The following is a 27,839-nucleotide window of genomic DNA, read 5'->3' as shown; positions in this document are numbered from 1 at the left end:
TTGTGCGAACTCCATAAAACTGGAGATGTATTCTTTGTGATTGTTGGAGTTGCCCATTGCTGAAGAGAATTGTTAACTGAGGGAACAGTTTCCACAGTCTGAATCATAGCCTTCATGCTCATGGTAACCAGGTAAGATAATGAAGTGCCTCATGGAAATTTTACTGGGAAAGAGAAAAACTTGTTACTTAGTAAACTGTAGAAGGGAAAGCCTGATCCTACCATCATCAAAGACTTTTTGTAAGGTAGGTCTACTGAAATTATAAATACTATTAAAAAAATTAATGTTAAGGAATTTAGGTGAATTCTTTTTAGACAAATAGGAGTAGATTGTAGAGAGAAGCTATCAGCACAGGGGACTGAAGGACAAATAGAGCAAACACAAAGGACCCAAAGACGTTAAATGGAAGGTATAAACAGTTAACCTCGCGAAAGGATGCCGGAAAACAGATAGCATTGTAAGGACGCAATTGCAAAATATTACTTAATCACTTGACCTTGGGAAAATGGCCACAGATCCACAAGATAATAAATGACACCCGCTCAGTATGATGCAGCTAGCAAATGTCTAGGAAGAGACAAAGCAGTCAATGTGGAATGTGGTCAATAAGATGTATTGTAAGGGGTCAAGGACAGGTGACAGGGGACCTGGCAAACATCACAAGATGATTGGAGGACCTAGAGTGGATCTTGAAGTTGTCCATCATTGTTCATGTATTCACAGGGTTGGATGTATAGGTCAGAAGGGATGTAGCAAGCATTGATGTCAATGTGTCATATAACCGTAGTAATGCGGTATGTATGAACAGCTTGTAATTTATTGGGAAAGATAGTGTGACACTGGCCTCTGATCTGAGCTGTATTTAAGAGGTCAAGTATGCCCCATGTGAAAGCTAGATTCAAAGTGGTCTCAGGCCTCTCCCACACACAGTAAAGGAGCTCCGAATAAGCATCACTTGTATTGCTGAACACAGAACTGGAGTTTCCTCTTTGACGTTGCTTCCCAACAGTGTCTAATCTGTTGAACTCCTTTTATAACTTTAAAGACTTCTTTCAGGGCATCTTGCAACCTTCTCTTTCCAAGAGAAAAACATCCCAATCTGCTCAGTTTTTGCTGTTAAGTATATGTTGTCAGTTCTGGCATGATCTTGTAAATCCTTTACATTTTCTCAGTGTTTTGCTACTCTTCCCAGCTGGAGAACAGTGATTGACCTCTAACATGTTGTATCGAGCAACATTATATATTTATCCATTCAACTGATAAAAGATGATGTTAACACCTCTGGAGATGGAGGAACTTGAACCCAAGTCTCCTGGTCCACAGATAGGGGCATAAGCATTATGCCGCAAGAACCCACCTGGTTGCTATGTACGAAACCATGGCTTTTGCAATGCAAGTCCAAAAAAGGGTCAGTATTTTCCCTGAAAAGCATTGCTGAATTGCAACTAGACTTTATGTAGGGACCTATAGGTGCTGACTCATTCTGAGGGGGGGTCAACTTCTGAGCCTTGGATCGGGGAATACATTACAAAAGCAAATCTCATTGAGCACTAAAACTTGCTGAGCCCAATAAGTTGGGCCTGTTTCCTGCTTTCCTCACAACCACCCCCTCCCCTAATCATCCATGTTTACACTGGGGAGCTGATAACTCTGCTGGAATGACAATTGGAGAAGGGCAGGATCAGGCTAAGGCTGTATCTCAAACCTCCACTCAATCTGCATTGACTTGAGTGAGGTACCAGAGGGTGCCCCCAAAGAATCAAACACCTTCAGGCGCAGATACAGGTTGTTTAGAAAAAGTAGAAACAGCAGGGACTTTTCTATGTCTTTAAATGGTTAAGGCTTTTTTTTTGAACAAAAGCTGTTGAGATTGAAGAGACCTGCATAAAGCCAGCAAAAAAAAGGGGGACAATTATACTGTCAAAGAATTAGACTTTAGTATTGATATAAACTGTAGGAAAAGTGACAATTCCATTCTGTCAGGCACATCTTGCCAGACTTTTGCTGTCATTAAAGGCAATGATTTTTCCTCTTTGACAGCTCCATATAACGGTCGGGCGTCTGCACCCTTCAGCTGACTGTTGCTGTCAATAAACCGGGAGAGATGAAGGGTTACAGCAGATGACTGTCTAATACCGCTCAGCATCCCAAAGCTGAGCTGCTCACAATGTAATTCGCTGGAGCTAGGAACTGGCTTTACATCACACTCTGCCTTTCTGTCTGTCTCTTGCTCTCTCTCTCTCTTTCTCCCTCCCCCTTTCTCTCCATCTTTCTCCCTCTGTTCTTCTCACTCCCTAGCTGTTTGATTCCACATCACCATCCAGAGAATTCCTCGCAAGAATCTCATTTAATTGTTTTGCACAAGTCCCAGGAATGTGCATATGTGTGTGTGCATATATATTCTGTCTCTATCTCCTAGTGTATATGCTTACTGTATAAACTAACCAACATCAGAGCAAAGCCCGGAGTCTGATTCTTCCTTTTATTGTTGTGACCAAGGTCCCAGTATTCCTGCAAGCAGTGACTTGAAAATGGTTTTACTTTAAATCGGAGATTTTATTTTATCTCCCACTTTTACCAGGAGGAATTGTTGTGTACTCTGGTACTTCGCTCAGTTTGGTCCTGTTCTAGCAGTAATATTCCAGCAATCAGTATCATCTGCTTCAGGAGTGGTTAGAATGTACAGCTCACTGTCACAGGGGAAGCTGAAGTGAATCATGTGGAGGTTTTTAAGGGAAGTTACATAAACACAAGGGAGAAAGGCTGAGAAAACTGTGTTAATTGGATGGAAGAAAGCTTGTGCATCAAATGGTGCGAATGGCCTGTTTCATGACTGTAAATACTATCTAATTGTACGTGAAATCTAATCCTCTAGGAACTTAATGTGTGCGCGCGCAAGAGAGTACCTCTGTGTGCTCACGTGTTTTAGCTGGTGTGTCTGCAAGTACCTTCACTAAGAGCTAAAGTGCCATGCATTTGCTTAGGAGCAGCAATGGGTCTGAATGAATTCAATCCATTTCAGGTTCTAATTAGCCTTGTCTTGTCAGTCTTCTGGTAAAATCTCCACATAGACATCTATATGCTTCAGAGTGAGGTAAGAATCACAGGCTTTCAATAAGTGAGTGGGAAGGAAGATAAGAACACGAAGGATGTATTTAGAATGCCCTGGCACATATCAAGCAGGCAGCTATCTTACTTTGGGATAATTTCCTTCCTGGCATTCTCCAGCTGTCCCTCCCCTATCTCCTAAGGATGTCTGGAAACGGTATTCCTGCTGAGATTGTTGCATTTAGCACAAAGTTGGCAAAAAAACCAAAACCTGATCAGTTCAGTTCCTCCTTCAGTCATCCATAGGGGTAGAACCTGACCTAGCCCGTGAGATACTGTATTGCTGGTGTCGATAGTGAGCAAAAATTAACACTGGGATATGTTTGTTTCCCACTGCTCACTGAAGATGTGGAACTGACTGACTGACACGGTCTACACTGGAAGGCTAGGGCAAGTTCGGATGTGGCTTGCCTGAGTTAGAGGGTTGTGGGTTCAGGCTCCACTTCAAAGACCAAGTCTAGGCTGACAGTCTGGTGCAGTATTGAGGAAGGTACTGGACAGCTGGAGGTACTGTCCAGGCAAGACATTAAACTGAAACCTTACCTGCTCCATCAGTTAGCGCTAATTTGCAGCAGATATTTTGCTGATGTATCCCACCAAAACTTAAAAAAAATTCTCTAGACGTTCATTTGGTTTCTTTTTTATTTGCTGTCTTGATATCTACAAACTGGGCTCATTGTTTACAGCCTTATAGCACTTTGAGATATCGTGGGTTTGAAAATATGCTACTTAAATATAAAGTTGTCTCTTCAAATTTGACTCAAGAGCTTTTGAGATTTTACCAAGGAAATGGAAAGGACAAGCTGGGGTCAAGAGGTTCTGAAGTACAGAGAAACTATTTATTTGTTAATCCTGGCAGGATAGAGAGGCGTGTACTTTGGGAGATTGGCCAAAGAGTTCTTCACATCAAGAGATGGCAGTTCCTTTTGGCTGGGAACTGGGTGTGTAGATGTCTGAGCGTAGATTTATGAAGCGAGCACCCAATATGTAAAACACTGTACTGAAAGCGTCCATAAAATTTTCTTCAAGCTTGTTTGAAGGCCAGAGAGCAGACTTTTAAGAAGATCCAATCTCAAAGCATCGGGGTCCCGCAAAAGGCTGACATTTATTTTACATAATGTCAATGATCATTTAGAAGCTATTGGTAACTTTCTTCTCGCGTGACTGCAGAAACATGAAATTACCTTTTGAAATGGGTGGGTCATTACTGTTATAGAGGAGACTGAAAGCTCCACTTCCTGGGCATGACCCAGGGGTGATGGTACCTGCACGACATTGTGGCAGCTGCACAGGTTCAGTCTGAGTTTTCCCAGTCATTGCTTCAGGTTGGTCTGGAAATGACCATTCTGAATCTTGCTTTGTAAAAACTGGCAGGAATAGGAGGTCACAGGACCATAGCACTATGAAAGAGCAGCCCATGAGACCAACTGACTTAGAGGCAGTCATAGTTGATGTTTGCTCCCTTCAGCCGTGGGTCAGTCAGGTGGGTACAAATAGAGGGAAGAGTCTCCAGGCAGCAGAGGTGCTGTTGTATGCAATCTCCAGGGAGAGGTCCTGAGTAGCTGAGAAGATAGCGGAAGGTCAGTGGCTCTGTGTTTGGAAAAAAAGGAGCAAACTTCCAGCTAAAGTGTTGCTGCTGGTTTTGAGGATCTGGAGGTTCACTAATCACTAGGAGCTGATTGGTAGCTGAAAGTACACTCAATTTAGCCCACAAGCAGTAGCTGCTGAGTGCAGCCTGGGAGAATGGAGTTCAGAGATAATCCAATAGCCATGCCAGTTTAGTGAAGCTCACTGTCTGAAAAAGATCAAGAGTAGTGTTGTGAGTAGGCACTGAAGTTCAGCATCCCAAACATTGTAGTTCCAGGCAAAGAGACTGAACCACTTGCAGGAGAGTAACCTTTGAGCTAGTCTGGGTCACAATTGCTTTTTGGGAAATTTAGAGGCTAGATTTTGACACTAGCAGCGAAGGCAGCAGCAGTTAATGAAAACCCAGAGAACTAGGGATGCTGGAAATCAGAAACAAAATCAGAAATTGCTGGAAAAACTCTGACAGCATCTGTGGAGAGAAAGCAGAATTAATGCTTCTGGTCCAGTCATCCTTCTTCAGAACTTATTGTAGCTAGGAAGAGGATTGGGATATTTATACTAGAGAAGGAGTGTGAGAGGAAGGGGTAAACAGTAAACAGTAAGTGGAGATGGAGCGCAGAGAGAGAGAAAAAAATGATCAGACAAGCGAAACTTCTGAATTTTGTCTACTTTAAATTAAAAAGTTACCTGCCCTTAACAGATCGTAACTTAAGTTTGGCAAACTTCTCTCAGATTACAGTGATAATTTGGGGGACTTGTCTGAGATTGCACTGAAACAGTGCAGTGGCAGTGCTCTTGCTGTACTGTTAGGTATTTTGACCCAGTGACTTCAGAAAATGGCTAATTATGCTCCACTCAGGATGGTGCATGATGTGAAAAGCGGCAGTATTCCCAGGCCCTTGATTTGATTTATTGTAGTCATGTGTACCTATATACAGTGAAAATCTTTGTCTGCGAGCAGTACAAGCAGGTTATTATAAGCAAGGACATACAGATCATAGCGAGCGGTCCTTGTCCTTCTAGGTGATAGAAGTCATAGGTTTGGGAGTCGTGGAAGAAGCTTTGGCATGTTACTGCAGTATATCTTGTAAATGATTCATGGCAATGGAGGGAATGAATGCATAAGGTGGTTACGTCTAGATCAGCATCAGAGAAAATATCCAGGAAAATGGGATCTGACAGCAAATCTATTGCAAACTAAAGACAATTTGCAAGAATGGACAAAAGCTTTAAGTTTGTTGTGAAGAAGCTTCTACTATGCTCAAAGAACCAGAGTTTGGGCCTTCTGCACTCCCCAGCCACAGGGAGGCAATCTCTTTAGATTTATTTGATTCATATATGTGCAGGAATCAGAAATGATGGGGAATGGTTTGCCTAGTCTAATGCTGATCTAAATCTAGGGCCTGGTCACCATGTAAAGAATATCAAAGCCTCATCCTGGCAATGAAGTCACTGATGCTCTTTGTTGACTTGCTGTGGATTTTGGAGAGTAGCGCCTCATGGCTGAGTTCAGCACAACACCTCCCTATTCAGTATGAACCTTGCAATTGCTGTCTCCCACAGTGACAATGGTGGGGGAGCTAGGTTTGGATTTGGGAGTTGAAGGGATTGAAGTCAGATTTGAGTTTTTGCTTGTAAATATCCAGTCGACAAGGGAATTTTTTATTTTGAAAGCGTCACCAACATGTTCAGCCAAGAGTTATAGAGCAGAAGGGCCCACAAAGGCCAAAACAATGGAAGGGAATGCTGCATTTCCTGATCCTATAAATTCCAATGTCACTTGACCAGGCTTCAAGGAAGAGTCAGCAATTCTCAACCTTAATCCTCTAACTGATTTGCTTTGCTGTGCCACAGGTAAGCCAGCAGCTGGTGGCAGCCCTAATTTTACTTTGGAACCAACCATTCCAAATGTTCATCGTGCTCTGATGTGTCCACTCTTCTTCACTCTTTAATATCAGTCTGAGACCTGGTGTCTATCTACTGAGGAAGATGTTAAGGATCTCAATGATATTTGAAGAAGGGCAGGAGGTTTCTATCAACCCCCCGGTCACTACCAAAAACAGAAGTTCATGTCATTTAGCCCCATTTATCACTTGTGAGGTCTTGCTGTGCATACTTTGATTGTTGTAGTTATCCTTTGTTACAGTGCATGTTCAATGCATTTCATTCGCTATGATTTGTTTTGGAAGAGTTCTGAGTTAGTTAAAGGTGCTATGTGAATGCATGTTCTTCCCTTTGATCTGAATCTGATCCCCTCTGGATGGGTTTCAACTCACCCTTCCTGTTCATGACCCTATTCCCCGGAGATTACCCCCAGATTTGCTACAGCAGCAAATTTTCACCCTGCGTGCTCGAGTTCTTGTATTCAGCAGTGGTCTCAAGGGAAAACGAGACATATGTCATGGTTAGATAAAGTGTTTAATTGATAGCATTTAACAGGATGAGATGACGACAGACACAGAAGAGACAATATGGCGTTGCAGTCTGAAAAATTAAAGGATTTGGGGAAGGAACACAGAATTTTGCAAGTCTTGATTTCAGCCAGCGACACTAATGATGATGCTCAGAGGTTTTTGCCCCAGGAGCCCTGGGCAATATTTCAGTCATCTCACAGTTCCCGAGGGAGCTGAAGCAAATACACACCCAATTCCCAGAGCTTGTCAGGAGAAGTGTTCCCATCATCGGTGCCTTTGAAGCCGAGGGACGGTTGCATTGGGTGGTAATGGCTTTTTGATAGCAGTAATTATTGAAATTTGCCTCACAGATGTGGCAAAGCAGCTTGACAACACTTCAGCGTGGGTAATAACTGTTTCATGCAGGATTGCCAGTTCACCCGTCACATTTAGAGACTGAGGATTGTACTTATTTCTTTCTTCTGAGAGGAGATGCCCTCTCTGCAGCTAGATTACACACTATCAACAATAACCCGATGGAAATGGAAAATGGAAAGCCAGTCAAATAGTTAACATTCAATATCTTTGGTTTATTTCTGTAGCTTTTCATTATTTTCTTGTTGGGCTGTTATTCTTTGGACATTTTGCTTCTCATTTGCTTAGCTCTATGTTGGCACTCTCCTCTCAGTCAAAAGTCCTCTCAGACATGGGCACAAAATATTGTACTGCTGGCTTTTGTGGTGCAGTGTCAGTGTCTCTACCTCTGGGTCAGACGATCTGGCTTCAATTCTACCTGCCTCGGATGTGTGTCATAACATATTTGAACAGGTTAATTAAATATATCTTTATTGAGGGATGACTGCAATGGTGAGCTGAAGAAGCGCGAGGTTATGTGGTACTTTCAGATAAGATCAGGAAGTTTATCTTCATATTTGGGCCAACGTTTATCCTTTGCAGGCCCAAAATAGAATGAACTTGTCCATTGTCTCATTACTGCTTGTAGGAGTGCGCTGTGGGTGCAGGTTTACTGTCAGTACTACAACAGTGACTGCATTGAAAACACTGGGAGTGGAGCTCTCCTGAAGTCATGGAGAGCCAGCCTACATTTTATACTGCAGCTTCCAGACTCTGACCTGAAGGGAAAGAGGTGGAAGAAATCATCTGCACAACTCATGGAAAAAGGAGAAATACAAGCAATGGCAAATGGAAAAAGACGCTTCTGTCTATCCAGCATAACCTGAGCAGCTGTAGCACCTCTGCAGAGCTCAGGTGTTTTGATTGGCCCAAGAGTGCCACAACTCCACTGGGACACTGCAGTGTTGTGAAGGAATTGGGAACTCTACTCTGAATAACAACACAATGGGAGATTGTTCTACAGGGAAAGCTGAAGTTTTCTTCACTGATTTCCCCACACTTGCCACCCGTCCTTGGGTTTATTTCTAAAGCTTTTTGCTCTGTTTTATTTTGTCACTTCTGCCGGTTGTAACTGCTGTTGCTCCATTCTGTCTGGAAGTTATTAATTCCTTGTTTACATGAGGTCACAAGGGATCGATGATCCCCTGATAGTTTGCTAAGCAATGGGCAACACTGCAAACAATGGGCAATATTGCAGACAATGAGCAATATTGCAGACAAAACCCATCCACCCGTAATGTGGCTTTGAAATGTGCTCTTGCTGAGAAATTTACACAGCATTTTGCAAGTGGAATTTTGCTATTTATTGCTAAAGGAATGGAGTTTAAAAGTAGAGATGTGTTGCAGCATCTGTACAACAGCGCATTGCTGAGACTGTAGCTGGAGTACAGAGCATAGGTTTCTTTGCCTTACTTGATGAAGAATGTAATTATCTTGGAGGCATTTCGGAGAAGGTTCATGAGATTATTTCTAGAGATGAAAATTTTGTCTCGTGCAGAGATTGACCAGGTTAGGCCTATATTCATTTGAGTTTAGAAGGATGAGAGGAGATCTAATGGAGGTATATAAGATGCAAAAGGGGATTGACAAAGTAGGCATAGAATGGACATTTCCCCTTGTGGGACAATCTAAATTGAGAGGGCATAGTTTAGACTAAAGGGTGACAGATTTAAAACTGATGATGAGGAAGAATTAATTCTCTCAAGGGTTGCAAATCTGTAGCATTCACAACCTCACATTATGATGGATACCAGGACTGTGGATAAGTTTAAGAAGGAGATGGCCAGATTATTAATTCACAATGAGTTAAAGAGTTATGGGGAGCGGGTAGGACAGTGGAGTTGAGGCAAAGTTGAGATCAGCCATGCTTGCATCAAATGGCAGAGCAGGCTTGTGAGGCTGATTGCTGCCCCTAGTTCATAGAATCCCTACGGTGTGGGAACAGGCCCTTCGGCCCATGAAGTCTCACTGAACCTCAAAGCATCTCACCCAGACTCATCCCCCTATAACCCACCTCATCTACACATCCCTGAACAATACGGGCAATTTCCCATGGCCAATCCCCCTACCCTGCACATCTTTGGACTGTGGGAGGAAACACATGCAGACACAGGGAGAATGTGCAAACTCCACACAGTCGCCCGAGGCTGGAATCAAACCAAGGTTCTTGGCGCTGTTAGGCAGCAGTGCTAACCACTGAGCCGCCATCTTCTGTTCCTAAGTGACTTATTCTGTCTTAAAACACTTCACAGCCAATGAAGGTTCTGAAGTCTAGTTACTGTCCTAACATAGGAAATATGACATACTGTGTGCTCTGATAGGATCCAGCTCCGCAGCTACAAAGTGCTCATCACTATCTTACGCAATAATATTGCTGTGTTAGAATCAGCGGGCTGTGAAACCGAGTTGTGACAGATCATTGTTGAGAAATTTAACCCTATTCCTGTATAACATCCACACATTTCCTCTTCATTAGAGGAACAGCATTCGGGGACTGGAATCCTGGCTGATGGCTGCCCTTTCTCTTTCCAATACACAAGGTGCTGTGGTCACTCATGGCAACTCAGCTGAGACCAGGTTGATGGAGCCTGACATTTTTCTCGTTGGTGTGACTCAGTTTGACACACATTAAAGCAGCCTCAGTAATTGCTACCCTTTTTTTTAACCAAGCAGTTACTCTAACTATCTCTAGAAATGTGCTTCACATATTTTGTGAGTGGTTTCTTGCTTAATTAGTGTTATCAAACCTCCAGGACTGTCCAGGAATTAAATTGATCTTCTCAATAGTGCCATAAATAAATTGGGAGAAAAATTACTTTCTCATTTTCTTCACATGCCTTTAATTTATTTGCACCAATTATATTGCACACTGGCTTGCTTGACCAAAAATGGAGGGGATGGTCCAATTAGGCAGGAAGCAACCTGCTTGCTTAGTAATTTGGCTCAGGAGGGCAGAGGGACATGAGGATGTACAAATGGTGGAAGAGAGTTGGGAGGAGTGGCGTGTTTGGAGATAGCCAGCCAGGGGGACATGCCGAACCAGAGTTAACAAACACTTCTTGTTTGGTCAGGAAGGCAGACTCAATCCTAAACATTATTGGGACAATATTCCCGTAGGATGAATGTCTGTGTTCAGTTGAAGATATTGCTCACTCGCTGGTTTTATCTGTGGTAATCATTACTGTAAAGTAATGAACCTTAGTGTTTACTGTGGAGCGAGTTCCCCTGTGGGAAATTCGGAGACACGGACTTTTCATGCATTTGTTCCCAGAATTGATTTTTGATTTTTTTTTCCCCCTCTCTGTTTTTGCACTTTTCTAAAATAAAAAGCTTCTGTTCACTGTAAATGAAAAGGAAGAAGAATACTTCTCTCCAGTCTTTCCAGAACATTCTAAGCAATCATCTCCATACATCTAGTGCTAACGGTGCCACAGTTTTGCTGACGTCTTCGATAACAGACATTGGTTGCGACTAAAACAGAGAGGATGAATGAAATAATCGGCTCGCACAACATTGAGTATTGATCTTCATTTTTATTTTCAAGCTGATGTATATTTGTACCTCTCCGCCTTCCCCCCCACCACCCACCTTGTGTGTGCACACTGCGTATAAAAATTATTACAGGAGAAATTCAGTTTGCAAATTATTCCCCCCACCCCCCCCACTCCCCGCCACCAACACCCCTGCTCCCATATCCTCTGAACTTCACAGAACACACAATGCAGTATGGAGCATGTGCATTCACTGTTTATTAGCTCGGTAAAGACAACAATAATGTTCCACAATGCAGGATCCCATAAACATAAATTGGGTTGATATTTGGTAAATGTATCTTCTTATGGTGATATTGGGTAAGTATGGAATATTGACCAGAATAACAGGTAAATCCCCTTCCGTATCTGTGACTAGTGCCATGCCATCTTCTACAGCCACCTGAAGAAGGCTTAATGGCTCAAATGGATAATGGCACCCAACACATCTTCAGTGCCACATGAGGTCAGTCTGGATCCGTGTTCCATGTCCTGGAGTGAGGCTGGAATCAGATTCAGCTGCCTACATGCCGAGCCTTCAAGAACTTGTTTCCAATAATGAATCTAAAGAAGCTAAGAATAAACTTTAGAAACCTCCCAGAAGAATAATAAGGATATACACAGCCCATGAGTGGCCTGAGAGATTCGCAATGTGTGCATCTGAAGCCTCAAAAGTTGTATGTCAAGAACAAATGGTCTGGATGGCATTTCCAAAACAATTGTTATGAATATAGTGGTTTTGATGTAGTAAAATTTCTCAGACTACTTTGCAAGAGCTTAACTTCCAAGCATTATTTGATAATTCACCTAATCAGGAAATGCTGGGTCAGATGACCAAAGCTTTGGTCAAGGAGCTGGGTTTTAATCAATCCTAGTAGGAGCAACTTGCTACAGATGCTGGAATCTGTACTGAAAAGAAAAAAATGCTAGAAATCACAGCGGGTCAAGCAGCATCCAAGGAGAGACAGCAAGTTAACATTTTGAGTCTAGATGACTCTGATGAAGAGTCGACAATAAATTTAAGATCGTCAGTTATAGTTCACAGTGTGGTGCACTTACGTGTACTTGAGGCTACATATATTAGTACACAGGGGTCTGTTCTTTGCAGACAGAACACGTACACAAGCTGCTCCTGCTTAGACTCGACAAAATAGGTCACAGCCATTTGCTGATTCATTTTTCAAAGCAATGCCTTGACCAAACGGACTTGACTAGCCCAGTTCAAAATGTAAACACGGCTTGGTAATTAACTGTAAATCATCATTAACTGGTGCATTCTGAGCCAATCAGACACTGTTTGCCAACCAGTCAGTACTTTTCTCTTGTACTGTATAAATGTTACTTTCTCGCTACAATGGTATTCTTGCAAATTGTCCTGATTAGTGCAAGATGAACAGTTTTGACAAATGGCGTCTTTCTGACATTAATCAAATATGTAATATTATAATTAGACAGTTGCAGCAAATGTGATGCAAGACTTTCAATATGATGCTGACAAAATGAACCGTATTTTGAACAGAATAGATAGGGAATGGAGCATTTGTATATGGTAGCTGTAAACAGTGAATGTGAAGTGAGACTGAACAGTCTGACACATGCTTCTGGTTCTACTCCAACTAAAAGCGCTGTCTCTGTTTTGGCTTAAAATGGCCCAATTTCTCAAGGAAGTGCCAATGAGGGAAAGTGTAAAAAATACTTATTGAGTTTCAAATGTAGGCACCCTACTGAGACAAGATGTAGAAGAAACTTATCAGTATCTGAGCCAAGCTGTGTTTGACATGACAAAGTGCTCAACGCTGGATGACAGAGTGAAAAAGTGCTTTGTTCACCTCTGAGCTCATTCACAAGAAAAAAGCCCACATGTAAAGGCTATGAAATTTACAAATATAGATTGCAGGCATTATAGAACCTAGTGAAAGATGGAGATCAGTGTTTAAGAGACCACAGTACCTTTGGAATAACAATATAAAGTCGCCGTTATTCTACCCAGACCATGGGCCTGCTCTGTTGTTAGAGCTAGTGGTTTAACCTGAGGATCACTATGCCTCAGGGAAGGGGAGTGGTTGATAAGAAGGACAACATATTGCCCATGCTGGAAAAGTTGGAATAATACCACATTTTAAAAGTGAAAAAAGAGATAAATGTTTGTGACAGAGATCTTTCACTGAATCACACAGTGGTTCTAAAGAAGAGTTATACCCAAAGCATTAATCTGTCCTTTCTTATTTATGAATTTCCATCATTTTCAGTTTTGCTATCTTAAGCGTTGTTTATCCAACATCTCTTAATATATTACAGCCATATAGTCAGCACTGAGAATGGCTGTTTGGCCCATTGCAGCCATATCAGTCAGAATCAATCACCTATTCTAATTCTATTTTCTAGCACCTAGCCTATGGCCTTGTTATGCAATTATATTATTGCAAACTATACACCATAAATTGAGCACCACAAATCAATTGCCAAGTATTATATCACAAATCATGTATCAGTGGTTCCACATCACTATTTGTATATTATACAAGCAACAGTTAACATCACAATGCAATTTGACAGTCTGTGCTATGGACATTTAGCTTCTAATTTCTCAATCTACAAGAGCTTAATGACCCGATGACACTGGGCTAATTGTGTCCTTTCTCTCTGCACTTGCAGGTGACCAGAGTTCCCGTGGAGGCATGTGGACAGTACCAGACGTGCAGCGAATGTTTAGGTTCTGGAGATCCTCACTGTGGTTGGTGTGTGCTCCATAACATGTGAGTACAGGCCCACTAGCTCTTTGTACCACTGTTGGTAACCATAGCAGCCAGGTGTTACTTAGCAAAAGGAGTAGTAATTCTGAGCACTTTCGACAAATATTTGTTGACAAAGCAATGTTCTTTTGCACTTGGTTTGAAACGGCTGGTGATGCTAAATATATCTTCTGAGGAAAAACACTAATTGATAATTAGTTTCCTTAGATCAATTTAGAAGACTAGTGTTTTGAATTTGGGTGCATGGGCATCTATGAGTCAGGCTGGTTCTTGAGTCTGTCAGAAAACCTATATAATCTTTATCTCAGGACATAGAACAGACAATACGGACATAGGTTCGACACTTGGCTCATCAATTCTGCTCTGTCCTTCAACATGATCATGACTGATCCTCCATTTTGACACTATATTCCTGCTCTCTACCAATAGCCCTTGACACCTTTGGCCTCAAAATCCGTCTGCTTCTTTCAAAAACATATTCAGTGAATTGGTCTCCACAGCCTTCTGTGACAGAGAATTCTATCACGGTGTGAATGAAGCGATTTCTCTGAAATGGCCTGTTGCATTCCCTGAAACTATGATCCCTTGTTTTGTATTTCCCATTGAGGGGAAACAACATTCCGATGATGAGTCTATTCATTCCTGTTAGAGCTTTATACATTTCAATGAACATCCCTCTCATTCTTCAAAAATCCAGTGAAGATAGGCCCAGTTGTCCCCATGGGATAATTTTTACAAGGGCCAGGGAGTCTGCCCCTTCTAATTATAGAGTCACGGAGACACACAGCATGGATTAAACAGACCCTTCGGTCCAACTTGCCTATGCTGACCAGATATCCTGAATTAATCTGGTCCCATTTGCCAGCATTTGGCCCATATTCCTCTAAACCCCTCCTATTCATTTACTCATCTAGATGCGTTTTAAGCTGCCAGTTTATTTCCTACATAGAACATAGAACATAGAACATAGAACATAGAACATAGAACAGTACAGCACAGAACAGGCCCTTCAGCCCACAATGTTGTGCCGACCATTGATCCTCATGTATGCACCCTCAAATTTCTGTGACCATATGCATGTCCAGCAGTCTCTTAAATGACCCCAATGACCTTGCTTCCACAACTGCTGCTGGCAACGCATTCCATGCTCTCACAACTCTCTGTGTAAAGAACTCGCCTCTGACATCCCCTCTATACTTTCCTCCAACCAGCTTAAAACTATGACCCCTCTTGCTAGCCGTTTCTGCCCTGGGAAATAGTCTCTGGCTATCAACTCTATCTATGCCTCTCATTATCTTGTATACCTCACTTAGGTGCCCTCTCCTCCTCCTTTTCTCCAATGAAAAGAGACCGAGCTCAGTCAACCTCTCTTCATAAGATAAGCCCTCCAGTCCAGGCAGCATCCTGGTAAACCTCCTCTGAACCCTCTCCAAAGCATCCACATCTTTCCTATAATACGGCGACCAGAACTGGACGCAGTATTCCAAGTGCGGTCTAACCAAAGCTTTATAGAGCTGCAACAAGATCTCACGACTCTTAAACTTAATCCCCCTGTTAATGAAAGCCAAAACACCATATGCTTTCTTAACAACCCTGTCCACTTGGGTGGCCATTTTAAGGGATCTATGTATCTGCACACCAAGATCCCTCTGTTCCTCCACACTGCCAAGAATCCTATCCTTAATCCTGTACTCAGCTTTCAAATTCGACCTTCCAAAATGCGACACCCTCTGTGTGAAAATGTTGCCCCTTAGGTCCCCTTTAAATCTTTTCCCTCTTACCTTAAACCGATGTCCTCTAGTTTTGGATTCATCTATCCTGGGAAAAAGACCTTGGCTGTTTACCTTGTCCATTCACCTCACAGGATTCCAAAAGTCGCTTACTCAATGTCTTATACAGCTGCAACATGGCCTCCCAACACCTACACTCAGACTATTAACCAATAAAGGCCAGCGCACCAAATATGTAATCGAAAATGCGGTGCATTGTTAATTTTCTTCTCTAAGTCTCCTCCTATTTCATTTTCAAGTTGAGATTAACTGGAATCAGTCAGGGATCCAGTGGCCATTTATCATAGAGTGGACTATCATGACTCAATAGCAGGAACGTGAGTTCATTTTACTCACTGACCCCTTACTTTCTCCCAGCCGACCCCATCCCACCCCAGTCCCTTCTTTGCTCAGGGGGCACTGAACCCTCTTGCAAGTATATTTCTGTCATCTGACCTTTGAGTTGCATTCAGACACACTGCTCAAGGAGGATGTGACCTTATTTCAATCGTGCGAGTGAAGTATTTCCTCTGATTTGTCACCATTAGCTGCCACTGATCTTTAGCCTCTGCCACCAGCTCAGCCTAATAAAGAAGAAAGTCCTGTGAAAATGCAATGACTTTCCTGCCATCCATTCTGAACCAAATTGGGGTTTCAAACCCAGCAAAAGAAAAGTTACTTTTGTGCTATCTAAGCCTAAAACGGCAAAGATCTGGCCTGCAGAGCTGATTTTGAACCCCTTGCCAGGGTGGGGTTAAGGGGCAGGAGCTGGTGGAGGGGGCTGCGTAAATCTCTTTTCCCCACAAGTGGAGAGTTAGATGAAGCAGATAGTCAGCTGTTTGTAACACTCATCATTTCCCACCATCTCCACTGGAAAGAGGAATCAGAAACAGAAAATGTCGGCACAGGAGATGTATAATCACAAGGGAGAGGCCGTATGTAAAAAAAAATACTCTGCAACTGCAACATCAACTGAACCAATTGAATAATACCTGGACTGTTCCTCAGTTGCATGACATCGAGTGGCTGTAGACCAACAGACAAGACCTTGCAACCCTGTGAATTAAACAGTCTGCTGCAAGGCCACACTATTTGTTAAATAGTTGATGCTATATACAAAAACAGATTTTCATAAAGGGTTGGATGAATGTCTGAACGGGAGAAAGCAGAAGCGAGAGTTGATAAAATATGGAACACAGTGCTCCCTGAATTATTAGGAAAATGTCGAGAATCTAAGATCAAGTCAGTAACCTGGAGTTTTACTTCACTGATATTTGGAGGTAAAATGAAGTGGAGGAAACAGAGACCATCTTCTGGAGATTAATGGACTGATTTGTAGAAGGAATGCAGTTGATGGGCTCAATGTTTTCTGTTATTTCAATTCCTTATTCCTTATAGTTATGTTTTAAATCAAATACAAAGTCATGGTATCACTATAGGAGCCATTGTACTCTGAATGCTGCTTCCCTGCCCATGTTACTGCTTGAGCCCACTCTCCCCCTCTTTCTTTTCAAAGCAGTTTATGACAATTGTTGTTAATCTATTTCTTACTGGAAGAAAATGTTATAAGTTCACTTTAAATTCTGTTGAACCCTTGATTCTGAAGGTGTACATGTTTTGGACACATTTTTGCTGAGAACGTTTTCATTATCAATTTGTGGCAGTGAATTTTGCTTGCAGAGTTTGGCAAAATAACACAATAGCTTACACAGCCGATCAACATCTCTAAAGTTTTTGTAAAGAGTCACTGAGAGGAGATGAGGGCAGTGAGTTTTGTGTCAAGAACCAGCTTTGAAAGGTTGTGTGGGAAGCACACATTGTGCAGGAATGCATACATGAGCTCCAGTATAAGGTTTGTGAAAAGGCTTCTTGAACATTCGAAGAAATGGAGAAAGGCCCAGCAAATATTTTCATGGGGTCTTGGGTGTTTATGGTAATGGAAGATTAACCACTCATGGTGTGGATTGAGGTGTGATCAGGACACCCAGCTAGAAAAATGGTTCAAATAAAGTTGGGACAAGACTATTGAAGGATCTGAAAAAGAAAAGGGCTTGCAAAGTTGCGACTCACATTGTCCAGCCTTCTGTTTTTGTCAACGCGTTACTGTACTCTTCTAAAGGAGAAACACCATGAGGCAGTGAAAACTGTTACAAACTGTTATTGTTAGCATGAAAAGAAATCTAACCACCTGCTTCTTTACACTGATAAACAGGCATTCTACTCGTAAAATATTTTCCATTAATGCGCCATGGAGTCTGAGGACTGTAAATTGTGTACACTGGGTGATTAACTATAGAGGATATATAAGGGGGGCATAGAGATGGCTTGTGTGGCCTGAGGAAGCATAGGGAGTACCTGGAGGGGGCATGGGCTGGCATTGGGATTTGTTGGATTGGTTGTAAGACTTGGAGATTTTTTCAATTCTGCTGAGTGTGGGGATACACGTGAAGCACCAAAGTGGGCCTTTAGAATGGCTCACCTACACACCCTGACTTCATGCGTGTTCCAGAGCATCTCACAAACTGCACTGAAAACCCAAGCCAGAAAACATATGATTCAGAGGTGCAGTTTCTGAAATCATGCAGGCTGTGTTTTCCAGAGCTCGGGACAAGATTCAGCCCTTTGTGTCAAAGAAAATGTTGCTCGCTGTTGCCTTGGAAGAATGAAGGCAGATGGGCAGAAGAAAGGTGTTTAACTGTCAGGGAAGGCAGAGATTCACAAAGAGCTTGATCCAATGTTACGGTTAGATTGTAGTGTTAAATTCTTGGCCTTAGGCCCGGTGCCAAGGCTTGAAGATGGATTTCATAAGGTCCCTGTCCTAGTTTCTGTAATTGGGAATTTGACACCAGCAGCTGAGCTTCAGAGAGCATCGATTGGGTTGTGTGCCAGGGAACTCAGCCAGGCTGAGAAGATCAGGTTCCCATCTCATCCCTCGATCCAGGGCTGCTGTCTGTGCAGAGTGGAAGGTTCTTTTGGCTTGATAAATCATTTAGACTGAGCAAAGTGAAAACATAGCTCTCTACCACTCAGCCTCCAGGGGTAAGAGAAACCTGGTGAGAAAACAGAGAACCCTCTCAGAGTGAAGTGTGGTGATCAGGTCTAGGTTGGCTGCACACACTCTCCTGAGGTCATCCTGGAGGTCACCAGCTTCGACAATCTGAGCAATTAAGAAATCTGAACAAGGAAGGAAAATGATGTTGGGGGGTGGGGAATGTTTGAAAATTGCATTTCAATAGCTTACCGTAGTTTGCTGTAACTATGAGAGGGAGCTTGCTAGGGAGTATTTTGTGAGCTCCTTGTCCCCGTCAGCCCTTTGCTCTTTTGTAAATGCAATAAAAATCAATTTAACTGACTGTATAATTGAAATAATTGTATGTGTCTGACTTTTTTATGGTGATGAATTACAGTTGTAGGAAGTACACTTTGGGCAGAGGAAGTAGATGTGAGTCTGAATGTCCCAATGAGCTGAACTTTTCTGGCTAAACAATCCAGTCGCTCCATATGCTGTTTGTTTATTTTGATCTGTGCCAACTCTCGCCTGTTAATGTTAATACTAACCTCTCCTTTTATCTACCATTCTTTCCGTTTACCTGCCTGTCTTTTCTCATTTGCCTATCTATCTAATTTACAATGGAAATTCTGAGTCCATTGCATTCCTACAAGCAGAGCCATCGTTTAGAACTAAGCAAAGTAACCTCGGCAAGAAAAGTGCCAAAAGAAAATTAGCAAAGTTTAAAAAAATCCCATTGCTCCAACTGTTGACCTCAGGGCATGTCTATTCAGCAAAACTATAATTTCCATTTACATAGCATCTTTATCGTAGTATTCCCTCCGTGAAAATGTCCTTAGGTTATCTGTTCATGGGCGAGATGCAAAAAAGAAAAACAGTGATAGTGGATATTTGAATTAAAATCCTGAGGTTGTGGAATTGCACAGTGGGTCAGCCTGGATGAAAGGATAAATGTTTTCAGTATGAAATGCATGTGCTCCAGTTTTAGAAAAACCTGCGTAACACTCCTTAGACCTTTAAGAGACCAGACCTCTGTCCTTCGAGTAGTGGGGCCTCGGACGCTGTGCTAACCTCATGTGTGGTGCTAAGCAATTAGGATGGAGCTCTCCCTCTGAATTGGAGAAATGCAGCTATGTTACTGGCTCACCACCTTACCACAGTGATTTCACTGTAATCTCACTGAGTGAAATTAGTGCTTTATCGTTCAGGAGAAGTGCTGGCTCCAAATCCTGCCGTTGCTCTGTGAGTTGACCCCACAAGTTCGGGGTTCACATTTCAGACAATTAACGATGCTTTGGGCAGGGCATGTGCAAACTGAAGAAACACCCAGGTGTGAAGTTTTAGGCAGTCTTTGTTAAAATTCACTTGTGGGATGTGGGCGTCTCTGGCCATGCCAGCATTTATTGTCCATCCCTAGTTGCTATGGTGGTGAGCTGCCTTCTTTAACTGCTGTGGTATTTAGACCTCCAATACTTTGAAGGAGGGTGTTCCTTGATTTTGATCTAGCAACAGTGAAGGAATGGCGATATATTTCAAGGTCAGGACGGTGAGAGATTTGGAAGGGAACTTTCAGGTAGTAACAAGGTGTGGAGCTGGAGGAACACAGCAGGCCAGGCAGCATTAGAGGAGCAGGAAAGCTGATATTTTAGGTCTGGATCCTTCTTCAGAAATTTGAGAAGGGTCCAGACCCGAAACATCGGCTTTCCCGCTCCTCTGATGCTGCTTGGCCTGCTGTGTTCCTTCAGTTCCACACCTTGTTGATTCAGACTCCAGAATCGGCAGTTCCTATTATCTCCAACATGCAGGTGGTGATGTTTCCTGTGTGTCTGCTGCCCTTGTCCTTTTAGATGGAAATGGTCATGGTATGGAAGTTGCTATCTAAGGATCTTGTCAATGATGCTCCTGAGCGTCGGTGGTGGAGGAAGATGATGTTTGTGGATGTGATGCCAATCAGGGTGTTGTTTTGTTCTGGATGGTGCAAAGCTTTTTGAGTGTTGTTGGAGCTCTACTCATTCAGGAAAGTGGGGAGTAATTCCATCATATATCTGACTTGTGCCTTGTAGATGGTGGGGAGTCAGGCTATGAGTTACTTGGCGCAGTATTCCCAGCTTCCAACCTGCTGTTATAGCCACTGTGTTTGTGTGGTGAACCCAGCTAGTTTCTTGTGAATGGTCACCCCAAGGATGTTGATAGTGGGGGATTCAGCAATGATACTACCATTCAATGTCAAGGTGCAGTAGCTTTTTAGGCTTTTACTAGAGATGGTCATAGCATGGCATTTGTGTGAATGTTACAGGAAGGGTGTGGAAGCATTGGAAAAGGTACAGAGGAGATTTACCAGGATGTTGCCTGGTCTGGAGTGCAGGCCCTATGAAGAAAGGCTGAGGGACTTGGGTCTGTTCTCATTGGAGAGAAGAAGGTTCAGAGGGGATTTAACAGATACATACAAGATGATCAGAGGATTAGATAGGGTGGACAGTGAGAGTCTTTTTCCGAGAATGATGACTTCAGCTTGTACAAGGGGGCATAGCTACAAATTGAGGGGTGATAGATTTAGGACAGATGTCAGAGGCAGGTTCTTTACACAGAGTTGTAAGGGCATGGAATGCCCTGCCTGCCAATGTAGTTAACTCAGCCACATTAGGGGCATTTAAACAGTCCTTGGATAAGCAAGATAATGAAATGTGAGGCTGGATGAACACAGCAGGCCCAACAGCATCCCAGGAGCACAAAAGCTGACATTTTGGGCCTAGATCCCTCATCAGAGAGGAGGATGGGGTGAGGGTTCTGGAATAAATAGGGAGAGAGGGGGAGGCGGACTGAAGATGGAGAGAAAAGAAGATAGGTGGAGAGGAGAGTATAGGTGGGGAGGTAGGGAGGGGATAGGTCAGACCAGGGAAGATGGACAAGTCAAGGAGGTGGGATGAGGTTAGTAGGTAGGAGATGGAGGTGCGGCTTCGGGTGGGAGGAAGGGATGGGTGAGAGAAAGAACAAGTTAGGGAGGTAGAGACAGGTTGGACTGGTTTTGGGATGCAGTGGGTGGAGGGGAAGAGCTGGGCTGGTTGTGTGGTGCAGTGGGGGGAGGGGACGAACTGGGCTGGTTTAGGGATGCGGTGGGGGAAGGGGAGATTTTGAAGCTGGTGAAGTCCACATTGATACCATTGGGCTGCTGTTCCTGCAACCTTCGGGTGGCATCATTGTGGCACTGCAGGAGGCCCATGATGGACATGTCATCGAAAGAATGGGAGGGGGAGTGGAAATGGTTTGCGACTGGGAGGTGCAGTTGTTTATTGCGAACCGAGCGGAGGTGTTCTGCAAAGCGGACTTCACCAGCTTCAAAATCTCCCCTTCCCCCATCGCATCCCAAAACCAGCCCAGTTCGTCCCCTCCGCCCACTGTGCCACACAACCAGCCCAGCTCTTCCCCTCCACCCACTGCATCCCAAAACCAGTCCAACCTGTCTCTGCTTCCCTAACCTGTTCTTCCTCTCACCCATCCCTTCCTCCCACCCCAAGCCGCACCTCCATCTCCTACCTACTAACCTCATCCCACTTCCTTGACCTGTCTGTCTTCCCTGGACTGACCTATCCCCTCCCTACCTCCCCACCTATACTCTCCTCTCCACCTATCTTCTTTTCTCTCCATCTTCGGTCCGCCTCCCCCTCTCTCCCTATTTATTCCAGAACTCTCCCCTCATCCCCCTCTCTGATGAAGGGTCTAGTCCCGAAACGTCAGCTTTTGTGCTCCTGGGATGCTGCTGGGTCTGCTGTGTTCATCCAGCCTCACATTTCATTATTTGGATTCTCCAGCATCTGCAGTTCCCATTATCCTTGGATAAGTATATGGATAATGATGGGATCGTGTAGGGGGAGGGGCTTAGATTAGCTCATAGGTCGGCGCAACATCGAGGACCGAAGGGCCTGTTCTGCACTGTATTGTTCTATGTCACTTGTCACTTGTCAGCCCAAGCCTGGATATTGTCCATATCTTGTTGTTTGTGAACTTCTTCAGTATCTGAGGAGTCACGAATGGTGCTGAACATTGTGCAATCATCGACGAACATCCCCACTTCTAATCTTAAGATGGAGGGAGGGTCATTGATGAAGCAGCTGAAGATGATTGGGCCTAGGACACTGCCCTGAGGAACTCCTGCAGAGATGACCTGGAGCCGAGATGATTGACCTCCCACAACCACAACCGCAGCCATATTCCTCTGTGTCAGGTATGACTCCAACCATCGGAACTTTTGCTCCCCAATACCCGCTGATTCCAGTTCTTCTAGGGCTACTCAATGCTACACTCGATCAAATGCAGCCTTGATATCAAGGGCTGTCACTCTCACCTCACCTCTGGAATTCAGCTCTTTTGTCCATGTTTGAACCAAGCCTGTAATGAGATCAGGAGCTGAGTGGCCCTGGCAGAACCCAAACTGGGCGTCGCTGAGCTGGTTATTGCTGAGCAGGCGCTGCTTGATAGTAACGTGATGGAACAGTGCTAATGGCTCCTCTGATGGGGCGGGAATTGGCCGTGTTGGATTTGTCCTGCTTTATGTGTACAGGACATACCTGGGCAATTTTCCACATTGTCGGGTAGATACCAGTGTTGTAACTATACTGGAACAGCTTGGCTAGGGGAATGGCAAGTTCTGGAGCACAAGTCTTCAGTACTGTTGCTGGAATGTTGTCAGGGCCCATTGCCTTTGCAGTATCCAATGTCCCCAACCGTTCCTTGATATCACATGGAGTGAATCAAATTGGCTGAAGACTGGTACCTGTAATGTTGGGACCAATGGAGGAGGCCGAGGTGGATCATCCATTTAGCACATCTGACTGACAATGGCTGTGAATTCTTCAGCCTTATCTTTTGCACTAATGTGCTTGGCTCTTCCATCATTGAGGATGGGGATATTTGTGAGCATGACCACCTCCAGTGAGCTGTTAAATTATCCAGCACCATTCCTGACACGGTGCAGGTAGTCCTGTTTGCTCACTTCACCAGGTTGACACTTCATTTTTGGGTATGCCTGGTGCTATTCCTGGCATGCCCTTGTGCACTGTCCACTGAGCCAGGGTTGATTCCCTGGTTTGAGGTAATGGTTGAGTGAGGGACATGCTGGGCCACGAGGTTGCAAATTGTGCTGGAGTACAATTCTGCAGCTGTTAGTGAGGAGGTTGCAACCAGGTTGGAATTCTGCTGCTTTGACCATATCTGACATCACGAAACTGGTGTAACCTGCTCTGTGGGACCCGTGATCTTTGCACACACAGTCGGTCTCACCTAGAAGGTGATACCGACGAGCACTGCTATAAGGTAACTGTATGCAGACTGATGTTAGTTCCCACAATATGCCCCATGAGCCAAACTGGCATCCATGTTTCTCAACCACTTGGCCAACTTTGTTAAGAGAGCAGTGTCAAGTTTTATTAACTCGATCCATGTGAGGTGATGGAACTAGTACATTGGCCCCAAGGCACTTTGTAAAATTGCCCAACAGATCCTGAGCTCCACCCAAGGCTGCCCAATCAATTACATCATTGGCACCAATCCATTAAATGAATGAACACCCATCCCTGATCATCACTATTTATAATCAACTCCCTTTCTGTGATCGTGTTACCATAGAAATCATTGCAGCCATTCATATCAGTGTCTATTTCTTTCAACCTTCCAAGAACTGATGTTGATTTTTTCCTGATATAATATACAAAAAAGAGAGAGACTTTTAGTGTGGTTTTGCCTTGCAGTAATTCCAGAGAGAACAAGATATTCAATGACAGAGATTTTACTCTTTTGCAAATGGCTGGATGTGTGAGGGAGGAAGAATCGAGTCTTGACTGCTACATGGCTCTCTGCCCGGGGCTGGGAATAGCTGTCAGCTCTCGAGGCAGAACATGATACAGGCAAGTCTCGGTCTAATTGATTTGTGTAAAACTTACTTGCTTGGAGTTGTGAGAAGACCTGGGTTCACCTCTGTTGTGGCAATCACATCAGCACTGTGACTGTGAGAATTAACTGTTTCAAAAACAACTTGGATTTCTCTAACACCTTTGAAGCTGCAGAGGGGTGCCGTGATGTTTGCTTCACTATCACAAGGCTGATCCTAACCTTTTCATTAATCCTTCACCTCCTCTGAATACACCGGCTAATGCTAGGTTGTTGATCCACTAATGATTCCAGGCCAGATGGACACGCGTTTCAATAGCAGCAGTGTGCAGCAATCCGTGGATGTATGTGTGCCAATCCTCGTGATATAGAAGATCCACTCCATATTCTGCTGAGGATCCAGCACACCACCCAGCCCCACCCCACCCCCCAAAGTGGAGTGGAAGTGCACACGTGACACACACGTTTGCTCACACTAACTGGCAGGGAAATGGGGAACCGTTATGAAATAGGCCTCCACTGTGTTGCCCAGGCTGTGAGACAGTGAAGTGCAGTAAGAATCATTTGGCATTGTAATCTTCTAAGGGTCTTAGTTTGGCATAAATTGTTGGTGGGTGGCAAGTGCTTATTGAGATTCATCGATTAAATAGCCAGTTTCAGGGGTCTGTTTCTTTTTAGCCAGCATTTCCTCATTGGCATCCCTGTGAAGCACGCTGAATTAATTGTAACAAGGGCCATTCTTTCTTAAGTGCTCAGTTCCACAGTCGATACACATACTTGTACAGTTAATAGTCCCAGTTTCCGTCATTGTTCATTTCACGCTATTAAAATAAGAGTACATTATTTTCTCATTACCTATGCCAAGCTGGTATAATTGTCTTTAAGCTGTCATAAATAAATTACTTTTTGTGCTCTACAGTGCGCTTGGAGGGATTCTTATTAGCTGCATATTTTCCAGACAAATCCATAAATTGCCTCAATGAGATCATTTATTTCCTCAATGAGGCCTCCTGTCCTCCTCCTCCTCCTCCTCCTCCTCAGTAGGTACACAGGTGTGGGAGAGCACAGGCTCCCTCTCTCAGGTCTCGGTGTATCCTGGTGGGAGACACTCCGTGAATCGGATAATCAGGTGTCAGTAAGTATGAGAGTGAGGAGTTCATTCCCATTGCAGAACCATCATTCCCATGTAGACTTCTGCCATCTCTCTAAGTTTAGAAATGATTCAGCATTGTCTCCTTTCCTCCCCCCTCCCAGACCGTAAACGGCTCTTAACTCTTAACCACCCAGTGAAATGGCCCAGCAAGCCACTCATTTCAGGGGCAATCAGGGATGGGCAGCAAATGCTGTGCTTAGTATTTAGGTCCCAAGAGTGGATCAAGAGAAATCAAAATTACGAGAAATAAAAATTTGCATCGTTAAGGACAATGTAAGAAAGGGACAGTGTTTAGTTTTAGTTTAGATTAGTTATGAAATAGGTGGTGGAATTGTGAAATTTTTTTTGTTCACATGCATTTTAATGATGTTTTACATTCTTCACTTGAAGAACTGGGGAGGTTAACAGTGCAGTGCATTAAAACAAACTCTTGCTGAGTGACAAGAATCCCAGAAGTGTTCAGTTTCTTTACTTGTCCATGGAATGTGACCATCACTGGCTAAGTCAACAATTTTTTGCCCATCCCTAATTGCTCAAGGGGTAGTTAAGAGTCAACAATGTTGCTATGGGTCTGAATCACATGTGCACTAGTCTAGCTAAGCTGACAGATTTCCATTCCTGCAGGGCATTGGGGAATCAGGTAGGACTTTCTTAAAAAAAAACAACCGTCAACAATAATTACAGAGATAATAGGAACTGCAGATGCTGGAAAATTTGAGATAACAAGGTGCAGAGCTGGATGAACACAGCATCAGAGGAGCAGGAAAGCTGCCGTTCCAGATCTGGACCCTTCTTCAGAGAAAAAAAATCTAAAGAAGGGCCCAGACCTTTCTCTTTTCTGATATCCGTAATAAAATCTTTTCAACCTTTACTTTGGCTAGTGTCATTTGGTTCATGTGCTTTGACATTTAATAAATGATTTTTCTTTTGAGTTAAAAGTACATCAGCAGTGCTTTGGGAATTGAGGCCTCTCACTGACGGCCGCAGTTAAAACAGATACAAAGTTAGGATTTAACAATCCCTCTTCGTACCTACATTGGCTCTAAACCCCACCTCTTCCTCCGTTACATTGATGACTGTATCATCGCCGCCTCGTGCTCCCACGAGGAGCTCAAACAGTTCATCCACTTCACTAACACCTTCCACCACAACCTTAAGTTCACCTGGACCATCTCTAATACTTCTCTCTCCTTCCTGGACCTCTCTGCCTCCATCTCTGGCAACCACCTAGAAACTGATATCCATTTCAAGCCCACCGACTCCCTGAAGCTACCTAAAATGCACCTCCTTTCCACCCGCCTTCCTGCAAAAATGCCATCCCCTATTCCCAATTCCTTCACCTCCACCGCATCTGCTCCCAGGATGAGGCATTCCACTCCCGTACTTCTCAGATGTCCTAGTTTTTCAATGACCGCAACATCCCCCCCTCAGTGGTTGAGAATGCCCTCGACCGTGTCTCCCGCATTTCCCACAACTCATCCCTCACACCCCATTCCTGCAATAACAACCAAAACAGAATCCTCCTCGACCTTACATATCACCCCACCAACCTCCGGATCCAATGCATCATCCTCCGACACTTCTGCCATCTGCAATCCGACCCCACCACCAAAGACACTTTTCCCTCCCACCCTTATCTGCTTTCCGGAGGGACTATTCTCTCCGTGAATCTCTTGCCCACTCCACACTCCCCTCCAGCCACACGTCACCCGGCACCTTCCCCTGCAACCGCAGGAAGTGCTACACCTGCATCTACACCTCCTCCCTCACCCCCATCCCAGGCTCCAAGAAGACTTTCCACATCAAGTAGATGTTCACCTGCATATCTGCCAATGTGGTATACTGCATCCGCTGTTCATGTTGTGGCCTCCTCTACATTGGGGACCGCTTTGCAGAACACCTACTCTCGGTTCGCAATAAACAACTGCGCCTCCCAGTCTCGAACCATTTCAACTCCCCCTCCCACTCCGCAGACGACATGTCCATCCTGAGCTTCCTGCAGTGCCACAATGATGCCACCCAAAGGTTGCAGGAACAGTAACTCATATTCAGCTTGGGAACCCTGCAGCCCAATGGTATCAATGTGGACTTCACAAGCTTCAAAATCTCCCCTCCCTCGACTGCATCCCAAAACCAGCCCAGCTCGTCCCTGCCTCCCTAACTTGTCCTTCCTCCCACCTCAAGCCCCACCTCCATATCCTACCTACTAACCTCATCCCGCCCCCTTGACCTGTCCGTC

General features: G+C 43.9%; 1 protein-coding gene across 7 annotated transcripts in view; it reads left to right on the top strand.

Moving 5' to 3' along the window:
• The window catches only part of plxna4 (plexin A4), a 658,721-nt gene that overhangs the window by 376,830 nt on the left and 254,052 nt on the right, over positions 1 to 27,839 (top strand). For all 7 annotated transcript variants that reach the window (XM_059654487.1, XM_059654491.1, XM_059654488.1 and 4 more), the window contains exon 5: positions 13,688 to 13,788. In XM_059654487.1, the coding sequence (XP_059510470.1) occupies positions 13,688 to 13,788 (101 nt within the window). The remainder of the gene's footprint in view (positions 1 to 13,687; positions 13,789 to 27,839) is intronic.

Source organism: Stegostoma tigrinum, chromosome 25 (assembly GCF_030684315.1).
Source record: "Stegostoma tigrinum isolate sSteTig4 chromosome 25, sSteTig4.hap1, whole genome shotgun sequence".
In the NCBI taxonomy this organism is placed as follows: Eukaryota; Metazoa; Chordata; class Chondrichthyes; order Orectolobiformes; family Stegostomatidae; genus Stegostoma; species Stegostoma tigrinum.
The sequence above is the reverse complement of the archived record's forward strand: the minus strand, read 5'-3'. Positions and strand labels throughout refer to the sequence as shown.